This window comes from Talaromyces stipitatus, genomic scaffold (assembly GCF_000003125.1).
Source record: "Talaromyces stipitatus ATCC 10500 scf_1105507295555 genomic scaffold, whole genome shotgun sequence".
Lineage (NCBI taxonomy): Eukaryota > Fungi > Ascomycota > Eurotiomycetes > Eurotiales > Trichocomaceae > Talaromyces > Talaromyces stipitatus.
Window position 1 is genome coordinate 2,986,746 of NW_002990116.1, and position 12,861 is coordinate 2,999,606.

Here is a 12,861-nt window from a genome sequence, read left to right on the forward strand (position 1 = left end):
CATCAATAGTTTTGTGTTGTACTGCCCAACTACGTACTTACTCCGAGATCCTAGTGCCCTTTTCTATTTTGTTCTTTGCCGCTGTAATCGAGCATTAGTTAGGATGTCGTGATGAAATCACATGTCAGCAAGACTTGCAAGACGAGACCGAGAGACTGTAGATTAACTAGGAGCATGGATCGAGCCGCGTCTATTTTTGACCAGGATATAGAGCCAGATTACTTATATCCAACGTTGAGGGCTTGCACCGTTTCTCGTAGACCTCTTTCTGTGATTGGTTCCATGAATATCAATTGATGGAGATCCTTTCAATTGCACAGTACCAAGATATTTAAAGAGTTTGACCAGTGGCCGTTCGATACTGGGGGTGTTTTCAGGATGTTTCCAGGCGGGAGTAAACGGTGCGAAATTAGCCCGATATGGAAACTTTTATCTTCATTCCTTGAGCATATCCGACGGTTGTATGACCTGCCCTTCAAGATACCTATCTTAAAATAAGAACGATCCACCACCGGTCGCTCTCTCCGGATCAGCGAATGGTTTAAAACACTGGCTCTATCCTGTGATTAAACACCACACCACACCACCGATCTCTGACAACTGACCTAATCACCCTTGATACAGTCGGCAGAGCACAGACTACCGACAGCGGAGTCTGTGCCTCATCAGCTGGCAATTAACAGCCGAGACTCACCTGGCATTCCTAGAGAGAGGAAGCCAACTGCTAACCGTGTCTGGTCGCGTCCGGCCAGCTACCCCCCCCGGGCCTTGCCCTAATCAGGATGCAGCTAGCCCGGCACGCAAACGTACTAAAACAACTTGAGCTAAAACAGCAAATCATCAAACTAGCCTAACCCCTCTTCTGCTCCGTCTAACCTGACCTGACCCACTGTGCCCCGTGCTGTATACGTCGGAATTTGGGCCCTTCTTAGCAACCACTGCATGACCATTACCATACCATACCGACGATACCGTACGTAATTTACACCCCCTCTGGAAACAGCAGCCTTTATCACAAGATGCAGCTCGCCCGCCTTGGATTTGATTAATTATAGCTTCGTCTCCCCCTCTCTTCTTCGACCTCGAGATTTCCTCTAATCCTTTCTTCACTCTTGACGTACATCTTTCTACCTTCACCCGTTCCTCTGCTCCACTCGTCTCTTCTACCGCGTTTGAATGTTCATGTTGTTCATGTCTATGTTCATGCCTCTACGCCCATCCTCCTAACCCGACACTCGCCCACGACCGGTACCTGTCGCGCATATCGTACTCGACTGAATGAAACTGATGATTTTACGCGCCATTCGGAATCGCCCTCGTCTTCCTTAGAACTGACTGTCTCGCGCCGTTTTTGGCAGATTGAACGTTGCTGCTCCCGTTATTCTTCCCTTTCCGGCCTGACAAAACGGAAATTGCGTTTGCGGAGAAGAATCCATCTCCGCCATCATCGTCAGCCCAAACAAAGAAACAGATTTCTTCAACAATTACAAGAGTATAACCTCTGCAGAAACATTCGAACTGGCTTACTTTATCGCACCCCATCCCTCCTGTTCGAACTTCTCCCGCGGCTGTAGACCAGCCCGCGTGCGACCTTATACAATATGGAGCCTTCCTTCGATACAATGACAATGCCGTACATGGCGAGTCCGCTCTCGCTGAGCCACATGCAGAGCACCGACTATCTGAACTCATTGCCCGGTCTGGATCTTCCCGACCAGCGCTCTAATTTCGACGCCGAAACATTCATTAGGTGCGTTTTATTCAATTCATCGCCGTTCGCCTCCCCCCTTCTTTCTTTATCCTGTGTCCGCTGCACAAAACCCTGGATTTTATATTTCTCTACTACTGTATTTTCTTCTGGCAGTACTGACATCTCTCACAGTGGCGACGACATGAGCTTTTCACAGGCCAACATGTCTCAATTACGACGCTTCAGCTCGTACGAAGACGCTTTCCCAGCACCCCCGGAATTGTTACCACCATTCGAGACCGCACCCGCCGAACAACAGAGTAGCGACTCCATTGAAGGTAATCACAAGCTACTCTCGTTTTCTCTGCCTGTCTACGGTTTCACACTGCTCGATTACTCCCTCCGTCGTACGTCGTTGAATGTATCCGCTCAACTGCATGGGATGTTCTTTCTCGCGGAGTCACCATGGACCAATTCCCCCAACGAGGTCCCACCGCCACACGTCGCAGAGCTCACCTGCTATCGGAGAAATCTGTTTCAGATCACCGGTTCTGTGACTTTACCCCGAAGTCTCCGGTATATCATGACCGAGCAGGGAGATCGCATCCCCATCCTCGCTCAAGAATTGACCGTGTCTGCGACAGAGTCTGTGGAGGGAAACCCTGTTAAAATTATTTCCGTGCCTTGGAAAACACCAGCAGCCGCCGCTGCAAACGGTAGTGCTGTGGCTCCCGCTCCCGCTCCCGAAGAAAAGGCCGAAAAAGAGCCTCCATCGATACCTTTGGATACCATGGCTGCTGGACAGGACATGGACTCAGATTATGCGACTTTCCCTATTGCCTGGAAACGTCTTCAATTCCGGATAGCTACCGCCAACAATGGCCGTCGCAAGGAGCTACAACAACACTTTGTCGTTCGTCTCAAGGTTGTAGCAACACTCTCGACCGGGGCCAAGATCCCGATCTGTGAGGTGCATTCTGGACCAGTCATTGTCCGTGGGCGTAGATTCCACGCAACTTCCTATCTCGAAGGACCTGCCTCTTAGTGGCAGTGCTGCTTCTCCAGGAAGAACCAACAGCAGCGGCACGAAATAGTGCTATGGCGCGAGCTCAGCAAAGGCGACCGCAGCTTCCACCAGTAAGAATACCGCTTCACCATCAGAGATGTCTCAGATCTTCTCCTTCGATGCAGGCGCCGCACAGCCCCGGACAACTTCATCTCCTCCATTCGGAGACTGGACACAGATACCTCCCCCAGTCACCACGACAGGCGCCATGGCAACGCCCACGTTTGCACCATCCCATCGGATTTCTACATATCCCCAATCCAGTCCGAGTGTGACTCGCAGTGCTGAACATCCCACAAACGTTGCGGGATCTCCACCGATCAATCTGTCACTCGTGGAAGATGACTTCAAAACCCCTCATAAGCCCACAGATCCTCAACGCGGGGTGATCTCCCGCGAAAACAGCTCCGCTAGTATTCCTGTCTCATTGGCTGGACAAAAACGTTCTAGTCCTGAACTTTCTGGGGCACCTCCAACCAAACTTCAAAAGATGGCTTCCAGTGGTGGAGTATCAATACCTAGACCAAGACCGACAAGATCGATCTCGGCCACATTGCCAGCTTTGCAAACCTCGGGTCTTTTGCATCAGCCGTATCATGCCCCACCATCATCATATCCAACTGCCATGCCTTACTCCGGAGAAACAGCTGATTTGCTTTACGAGTATTTTCCATTGAGCATGGATGACTGGCAAGCACCAGTGGATGTTGTTTATCGGCCTCATATCGTGCATCACACACATATGCCGATAGATTACAAGTTCATGGCGTCACGAAATCGTAGCAAACGATATTTCGCTGCTGAAGACGTTTGCTAGTTGACCGTCTTGTCTCTTACTTCTGGCGGGACCTTTTCATTCGAATTCCAAATACAAGTTCAGGTACATAAAATTCACTCTGCTTCTACACACGGCCCGGGTTGCAACATTTCAACATGATGTACGGGAAGCGATGACATTACGAAAAAGTCTTTCAAAACATTTCAAAAATGCTCCGAATCTCCTACCTACTCTCTGAATGTCATACTATATGCAAAAGGAGTTTTGGCGTGAGATTATCCTGTCTCTCATTTTACAATCGTCTTTTGAAGCGGTTTTTTTCCTATCCCACGCAACGGTAACGAAGCACCCCTTGGTTATGTATGTACTCATTGACACGGCGTTTTACAATGTTTGATATCACCGCATGTTTACAAGTTTTGGGCGGAATGGGTTTTCTGATTTGCTTTCTCTGTTCCTGATTTTTATTCCCCTGTTTCTGCTTCGACTGTATGTGTTTGTTATCTATCCTTGTTCTTGGACTTGGGTTCGATGTGGAGGAGGTTGTACGATATGCTTCTGTATTTTTTGACCGTGACTCATTAAATTCATGCATATGAGTGATACCGTTTCTTTCTATGATATTTCTTTCATATGTCAAGTATATCCGTACGTACGTACAATCTATGGGGAAGAAGGAAAACTACCATTGGTACTAGCTGGTTCAAAGAAATGTGCCATCTTATTGTACAAGGCCCTGTCGTGATCCACACTACACCGTTGACTTCAGTAGACTTACCGTATCCCCCAGAACAACGATCAAGCACACACGGGACTGCTGGCTAGATCTTTACGTATTGAGGGCCTCGGATAATCCCGTAGTACATTATCATATAACTATCACCAAACATCCCTACCCTTTATTTTGTACAGAAACGAAGCTAAATATCGTCTTCTATTGAATCACAGGCTGCCATAATGGCACTGTTGCCAGATGCAAACTCGGTGATGTGATCAACGTCGAATTTTCAGTAGATAAGTCATTACAATGACCATTGTAAAGTTCAAGGCAATAAAGCCTATGAAGATGCCAATGTCAGAATAGCGATTTGCAAAGTCGAATCCGTATTGGTGATACTATACAATAAGCGAAGTCAGCTTCTAATTTTTTTTCTCTTTTCTGATTTAGGTACCGTTGAATGCCACATACATATGATTGACCATCTCGATATTTGCAATATTGACAGTCCGAAAGACTTTCCGGGTTCATCAAGTACCCTGTCGCGGTTTGCAAGGAATCCGCCGCATACTGACCACAACTCGTCCCGTTTGGTGGATAAAAGGTCGACATCTCAGATTGCTGACAGCGAATAGGAAGATCATGCAATATATCCGTCACAACGCCCTCATTGTAGTAATAGAGAGGAGAAACAGTGTAGTACCAACGCCAACCGGACGAGGTCACCGATTTGGGCGACATTGTCCCCGCTAAAGTATTGTAGAACATGAAGAAAAATCTATTCGCTGCAAAGGCTGCTTCAATATTTGGCATAATAGATGCACATAACTGGGCTAGACTTGTTTCAAAGACACCGAAGAGCTCGTACATGAGAAAACTGTATCCTGCACGCGAGGCAGAACCGAAATATCCGACGGGGAAATACCATAGTAGCCAGTACACCAGAGAAGTAATGAATGTAAAAGGTAGCTCGACGATGAATGCCGATAGGACAAAGGTTAACCAGTTATAAGTCAAGCTCTCGCGTTCTCGATGAAGGAAAATTTCTTGCAGAAGGAAAATTTCTCGCAGTGTCACGAATCGCGGTTGAACTTGTAACCCTAAAGGGGGTCCGACGATGAGCGCCATAAAAGCGGAGAATACACGGCTGTATGCTCCTTGCTGTGTGTTTGATGCCTGAAGATAGCTAAGACCGTTGAGGAGAGAGTTTCCGACGTTCAGCCATATCTTTGAGACAATGTAATCCGGTTCTCGCCAGTAATATAGCCATGTTCTTTGAAGCACGACCCATAGCTGGATGTGAAAGGGTGCTGCGTAGAGTGATTGTCGCTGCTTGGAAGGTGCTATCTGACCGCGTGTCTGAATTTTAGTTTCATCCCCTTCTGGAAGTTTTTCTCCATGGTTGTTTTGCTTGTGGTGATGCCACAGATTAGGCCAGTCCTTTTTGATATCGTTTCGAGTACCCGCACCGATCACGTCTAGGAAGAATTCTGCTGGATTCTCACCTGGACCACACTTTCTGCTATGCTTCTCAAAGTATTGGGTTGCCTGTTGGCAATGAACACCCAATGGGCCATCATAAATCAACTTACCCCCTCGACTGAGAAGGCACAACTCATCAAACATCTCAATAAGCTCAGCAGCCGGTTGATGAATGGTACATACTATTGCCTGACCGGAATCTGACAATACACGGAGAAGTTGTATTATCGAAAAAGCTGATTGCCCGTCGAGACCAGAAGTGGGCTCGTCCAGAAAGAGTATTTCCGGTTTCGAGGCCATTTCTACACCTATACTCACCTTTTTCCGCTGTTCAAGGTTGAGTCACACACCAGGGATACCGATTAGGGCATCGGCGATGTTCTCCATACCTAGCCACTGAATGACTTTTTCGACATAGGTATATTTCTCTTCTAGCGAGACTGTCGACTTTCGTCTCAACCGCGCTGTCATTTGCAAAGCTTCACGAACTGTTTGTGTAGGGAGATGGATATCCTGTTGCTGGACGTAACCCATTCTACTGCGGAAGAATTCAGGAAGTAATTTCCCATTCAGTGCCAGTTCACCCGTCAAAGACCCGACTGACGAACGGCCAGCAAGTGCATTGAGAAGAGTGGTTTTTCCTGCTCCCGAGACCCCCATTAGAGCTTTGAGTTGTCCGCTCTTGACACAACCACTCAAGTTGTCTAGTAGGCGTCTGTTGCCGTCCTTGAATTTAATATCGAGACACAGATTTTTCCATGCAAATGTATGGCTTCTATCTTGTACAGCGCACTGGTTGTTATGATTGACTGGGGCTGTACCTTCCGGTGCGACACCTCTGCCGAGATATCCTCCCTCTATGTCTGACTTGGTTTTGAGTCTCAATTTACTCTGCTTGTAAAATACCGTGGCCGATTTACCGGCAGGCGTACTCAACCTTTCCATTCCGATTCTGCCAACAAGAAGACAAGATTAGGAAAGCTGTATCACGGGGATTCCAAAACGAATGAGCTTACCCAGAGCATAGAGCAAAGAACACAAACAGTGCAGCATTGATCCCGACATTTCTCCAGAGGTGCGCCCTTTCAAATCCATACGGTGCTTTGATGTATGACATTCCTGAGATGGAAAGCTCACCAGGACGAGAGCCAACAACCGCGCAGACCTGATTGTCGATATTTGTATAAGCTGATCCGGAAGGCACGATGTCAGATGAGCTACAATGGTAGCTCAGATCTCGAAATTCGTTGACCATGACCGACTCGAAGGCGTAATATAATGGCTTGATATCAGACGTATTGTTAAAGACTTGTGATGCAAAGCTAAATAGTTGAGACTTACATTGAGATATCTCAACCATGAAAGCCACACCTGCATCTGAGGCTCTGGCACGTAGAAACCCGTATACAACACGTACATATTGAAGAATATACCAACCGGAAGTATGGCGCGATGTATGCTTGGGGAAAATACGGCAACCGACCTGAAGAACATAGACAGAGCGAGATGTTCTATATAAATAACAAGGAACCAAATAAAGAAGTTCCCTGTATTGCGTTGAAAACCAGTTAAGAAATACAACGGGATGTTGTAACTGATGGATGCAATTTTCCACACAACATCCGTTATAACCAGACCCAACGCATATGAAATAGGACGACATATCCGGTATCGCTTCTGCTTGAGGATGAGTGGCCGTTGTTCGAATCCATTTCGGAATTCGGCCATTGATTGTAGGGCTGGGACCAGGACTGTGAAGAACAACGAAGATGCAAATATGAACAGAGACTGGGTTGCTCGCTTTTCGTCTCGAAACAGAGTCCCTAAAGCAAGACTTTGCACAATAATTGCCAATGGCTCTACAGCCCATAGACTCCGGTTTCTCATAATGATTCGGAATTGACGAGAAGCGCAGTACCAGGTCTGGCGGTAAACTGGCAGAGAATAGGCAGGCGTATTGACCAAGTCTCGAGGCTTTGAGGTGATCTCCTTCTGGACTTCACTCATCGACTCTTGTAAAGTTTTATAAAATCGACTGGCATGAAATGCTGTCTCCAACTCCTCCGAAGTCCGTGGCACCTGGCGCTGCTTGCCTTCTTGCACACGTCGTACGTCTGGGTCAGCCGACATCGAATTGAGGAAATCGGATATCGTTGTTGTAGGTAAGCACTCAAACCCAAGTCCTTCAAAATATGATTTTGCTTCGTGTAATTTGCCGTAGAAGATCTGTCGACCCGAGTTTATCACCAAGACTTTGTCGAAATATGCCACAACCATATCGCTAGCTTGGTATACACTCATGGCGGTGACGCAGCGACTTTGATCGGTCCATTCCCTCATCATTTTAATAAATTCGAGCGCAGTAGAAGAGTCTAACCCGCAGGTTGGGTTATCAAAACAAATTAATCTGAGAGAGACGTCAGGCGGCCTATAGCTAGAAAGAGGGAGAAATCAATTACCGAGCACATGTTGCTAATGCTTCTGCCAGAGAGACTCGTCTTCTTTCCCCACCACTGACGCCTCGAATATACGCATCGCCGACTTTAGTATCTATTACATGCTCAAGGCCAACCAGCCTGGCGAATTGAGAGACCATCATGTCGATGTCCTTCGGGGATGTATCTGGCCTGCATCTGGCTCGGACTGCAAAGCGAAGCGTCTCTGCTACGGTCAAAGTAGGAAAATGGTCGTCGGATTCAGCTTAAAAGAAAGTTAGTTTACAGATACCTCTGTTAATAAGATTAATAAGTATGAAAACCTACCACAGAAAATGACGTCTTGAGGGCGTTTGGATAGTAGCTCCTGAATGGGATGGCCGTTCAAAGTAAGTCCGCCTTGGACTTCTTTATATTCCTCCCACATATAGGATAGCGTCTTCAGAAATGTAGTACAACCACTGCCTGGTTTTCCTATCACAAGTAACATCTCTCCAGGATCGATGGTACCCGAGAACGCCCTAAGAATTGGTCGAGAGGAACGCTCTGTCAATCGATGTTGGAGAGGGTTGAGTACTCCAAAAGCCGACTTCATTGCTGATAGGATCGTTGGTGCGGGCAGTGTCTAGTTTACATGTCAGAATGTATTGGTATACTGAATTAGTGTTATCATTGTCTGTATACTTACGCCTGTCCCGATACCCTCAACAGAGATGTCGTTGAAGACGACGGTAGTCTCATATTCGATGCCACTCTTGCGCAATGCAAAAAATTGTCTGATACTCTCTTTGGTATTTCTGCCATTCAAAGTCTTTTGTTCCGCTGATTTACTGTCTTCTTGAAGAGGTTCGACATTGTTGTCATCCATGATCAACTTATCGCCAGAGCCCTCAGACGGCGTCGAAGAATCCATTTCATGGCCGTGCAGATCAAGATCTCGGCCAGGGGAGCTATCCCTCGGTTGAGAAGACATGGCTGTGCGCCCTTCAAAATTTAGCCTTTCAAAACAAGTTATGCAGAGAAGACTTCACAGAGAATAATATTGTCATGGTGTCAAATCTAATGACAGCATCGGCTGCTATTTAAGAAATCAAATAGCCGCTTATACTGAACTCCTGTTTCCAAACAAAACTCCCAAATAAACCAAGCTTGGATAGTTAGACTATTCCAAGCTAGTGTCTGAAAATGGAAATGTGTTGCTAAAAGGAGTTTCGGAGTTACTAAGCAGAACGTCCCAATTAGGAAACTAAGCATAATTTCCTAATCGGGAAATCTCTTAACCCTCAAGTCCTTTAAGGAGATAACGCAAGATCTGAGCATTCAGAGATCCTGTAATCATACAGTTAGGAAGCGGGAAGCATTTATCTTATTAATGAGATGGTCTTAAGTTAGCTCAAATCCGACTGATATGTACTTCTTGAGCATTACAGATAGGACATTCTTCAATCAAGTATCTGAGTTATACTTTCTGCTTACAGGTAAGCACCAACACAGCCAGTGAAATTTCTCCAGATTTTTGCAAAAATATTAGGTATTTTCTCCTAATTGGAGAATCTTTAGGTTGACTGATACTCAGTGCTCTTTTCGCCCATTCGGCAACACCAAATTTGGAATTTAGAACGTCTCATTCAGATCTGTGTAGAGGTAAACAGAGGAGTTTCTTCTTCACCAGTGCTCCACTTAATGTTGAGGGAAGAGTGGCAGCGCCTCCCTCGAGCATAGCTGTTAAGTAGTTTGAAGATCTGATGGAATAGCCCTGGAGCTTGGGAAGCCCAACGCAAAACAAACTTTAAACAAAATCTCATTATTAGAACAATTTCATCTGCGTTGATGTAAAACCCGAAGGAATTATAATTTAGATCGAAACCAATTCTGTTAATGTGACTGAAGCGTTTTATGTAGATTATACCGGACACATCATTGACAGAAGTCTGTTACTGCTCCTACTCATGTGTAATAGAGATTCCTGGCTAAAAACATGGCTGTATACTATAAAGTCCTTAAATAAAGCTCTCGGCAAATGTAGGAGCTCTAATGGTTATGGCGTATCCAGTGTTGCTCAGGTAGGGTATGAGGTTAGGGTTATTTCGCATATTTGTGGAGCCCTCACCCCAGCCCAGGTGAGGGTTGGGGTAAGGCCGCGACAAGTCCTGCTTATTAATTTTTCATTGCAGAACACAACCAACAGAAAGTTGAAATAACACAAAAATCTGTCAATGGGCAAAGCTATCCGCACGACTTCAAATTACGTTTCTTTCATTTCGCTTCTTCAACAGACTACTCATGTTTTCCACTTTCCCCGCCCACGAGGATCCTAGAACCACAACAAATGGCTCAAAATCCTCTACTCGACCACGACGACGCCAAGTCGCCAGGGCTTGCGATTGGTGTCGCATAAACCGAGTCAAATGTGACGACAAGCTACCTTGCCAAAATTGTCAGAACCGGGGTGGGCATTGTAGCATTTCCAGGCCGGTAGAGGCGACATCTCTACCCGCTGCGAACAGGTATGTTTAGCTTGGTTCGATTAAAGAAAAGCCATTACTAATATGGGAAAAGAGATATACAACGACTACGGAGTAAAGTCAAAGATCTTCAGGAGCAGTTGCAGATAGCTAGACAGGAAGCTACCCAAGCACAAATGCACCAAGCTCAAATTCAGACTCCCTTTCAGAGCAATCACACAACTCCATCACTGTATACATCACCAGATGCAGTGAATGATTCGACTATAGTCACGGAGCAGGACCCTGGCCTAGTTGTTACCAAAGGATGGCAAGGACTACGAGATCTTGGCACACGGATCGGAGAGTTGTACTACGGACCGAGGTCCTCATCCTATTTTCTGGCTCGAGTCTCACGATATGTCTCCTCCACACTCAACGAGTCTTTGGGGAATATAAACCTCAAACCATTTCTGGTTGACATTGATTATGAAGCTTTTTCTAAATGGCGGCAGCAACCGCAGTCGGATGCACCAGAATATGCAGAGGGCTTGACGCGCATTCAGCAAGAATACTATCTCAATCTGCTATGGCAAGCATTCCATTGTGTATACCCTATTCTCTCCGAGCCGAAATTCAATCGATACTATGACTCTTTGTGGACCTCAGATACCGCGCCTGATAGAGCTACCCGCAAACCTTCGGCATTGGTTGACATCTTACTTGCCGTGTGTATGCAGTTTGGCAGTGTTTTCCTTTTCAGCGATTCCAGAGAACATAACAAGATTCAAGAAGCACAGAACCCCCCGCAGTCAAGAAAAAACGCACATATGGCTGGTCACATATACTACCAGAGAGCTCAAAGACTTGTGCAAAATGAACTGGAGCATCCTTCTATCACAACACTACAGACTCACATCTACTTGATTATCTACCTTTACAACATCTCCCAGTTAACACTGCTCATAGCAACTTGGGCACTACATTGCGGATTGCTCAGGCTTTAAAACTGCATCTCCAGCCGGAGGGTACATCATTGGAGGATCAGGCGCACCTCCGTCGGATATGGAATGTCATTTACCGTCTGGATGCCCAGCTCTCAATGAACTTAGGACGGCCTACGCTGGTTCAACATTTCGAGCTCGAGAACGATCAATCAGAGAAAGCTCTCTTATCTGGAACCTCACTTCTTTCTACCTTTGAAGAGATAAGTTGTCTCAGCTTTCACAACCAGTGCACAAAACTCATCTCTGCCGTTCAAGGAACTCAAGTTGCTTTTGAAGCCAATTGCTCTCAACTGCTCGTCGACGGAAATAATGTCAACGGAGACATCCATGATAATCCCCGAACAACGGAAGCACTAGCAGAATTTTTCGGACGCAAAACGATGCCAGTTCGTGAGTGGGTTCAAGGTGTCCCTGAACCCCTCAAGTGTGCACGCAGAGGTGAAGGAGTATCATTCTCAACAGACCGATCGCCTTTAAATCTAGATACCTACATCCCCTTGTGGCTTCAGCGCCAACGCCTTCTCCTCGAACTTCTCTACCATCACCTCCAGATCTCTCTCTTACGACAATTCCTTCGCTTCCCTCCCGTGGCTGTATCTCTTACCCCTCTTGCCGACGGACTTGGCATCTCATGCGTCTATCATGCCATAACAATCACCAATATCCTTCACCAAGTCCTCTCCGAAACAGACCTGTTACATGGCTGGTTCCACGTTTATCAATTTCAATGGGATGCCGTGTTGTGTACTCTAGGCTTTGTCCTTGCGAATCCGGTTTGTCCGCCTACGCCGCCGGCAAGAAAGTCTTTGCAAAAAGCTGTAAGGAATTTGGAGATTGTTGGCGAGCATTTTCCGCTGCTGCCAGTGCTGCGCTGTTAATTAGTGATCTTAATAAGTGTATGGATCGAGTTATTGATGCATTTAGGCGGGATTTAATGGGTAAGCGTTGCTCCTCCGCAGCAAGTCAGAAGGATTCTGCGTCCTCTATACCCCTCAATGAGACAGTTCTACAAACGTTGTCTGAACTCTATTTGTCACCAACCGCTACGGCATCATCCCTGGGATTAGCGCATGTTTGGCCTGATCACTCCCTCCCCGCACTGGGAATAGCATCAGAGACTTTGGTGACTACTACTGATACACCTACGGTGCCCACGGCGATAGATGACTTGCAATGGATGCAAGGCAATCTTGAATCCTGGACCGATTTTACAGTCTGAATCCGTAATTGCGCCTAGATAC

General features: G+C 46.4%; 4 protein-coding genes across 4 annotated transcripts; 3 read left to right on the forward strand and 1 right to left on the reverse strand.

Moving 5' to 3' along the window:
• Positions 1 to 1,601: 1,601 nt before the first annotated feature.
• Positions 1,602 to 2,735, forward strand: TSTA_122060 (transcriptional regulator PacG/VIB-1; the record flags this gene model as incomplete). The annotated part of the gene is made up of 2 exons (XM_002482417.1): positions 1,602 to 1,750; positions 1,883 to 2,735. 2 exons carry the CDS (start codon positions 1,602 to 1,604, stop codon positions 2,733 to 2,735), a joined length of 1,002 nt encoding a protein of 333 aa, XP_002482462.1.
• A 118-nt stretch (positions 2,736 to 2,853) lies between these two features.
• Positions 2,854 to 3,573, forward strand: TSTA_122070 (uncharacterized protein; the record flags this gene model as incomplete). Its single annotated transcript, XM_002482418.1, has 2 exons — positions 2,854 to 2,978; positions 3,021 to 3,573. 2 exons carry the CDS (start codon positions 2,854 to 2,856, stop codon positions 3,571 to 3,573), a joined length of 678 nt encoding a protein of 225 aa, XP_002482463.1.
• Positions 3,574 to 4,527: 954 nt separating this feature from the next.
• Positions 4,528 to 9,142, reverse strand: TSTA_122080 (ATP-binding cassette transporter, putative; the record flags this gene model as incomplete). Its single annotated transcript, XM_002482419.1, has 8 exons — positions 4,528 to 4,650; positions 4,724 to 6,042; positions 6,085 to 6,686; positions 6,751 to 7,016; positions 7,076 to 8,141; positions 8,194 to 8,434; positions 8,497 to 8,794; positions 8,858 to 9,142. The coding sequence occupies 8 exons, from the start codon at positions 9,140 to 9,142 to the stop codon at positions 4,528 to 4,530; spliced, it is 4,200 nt and encodes a 1,399-aa protein (XP_002482464.1).
• Positions 9,143 to 10,452: 1,310 nt separating this feature from the next.
• TSTA_122090 (uncharacterized protein) lies at positions 10,453 to 12,839 on the forward strand (the record flags this gene model as incomplete). Its single annotated transcript, XM_002482420.1, has 4 exons — positions 10,453 to 10,676; positions 10,729 to 11,345; positions 11,525 to 12,393; positions 12,444 to 12,839. The coding sequence occupies 4 exons, from the start codon at positions 10,453 to 10,455 to the stop codon at positions 12,837 to 12,839; spliced, it is 2,106 nt and encodes a 701-aa protein (XP_002482465.1).
• Positions 12,840 to 12,861: the final 22 nt, after the last annotated feature.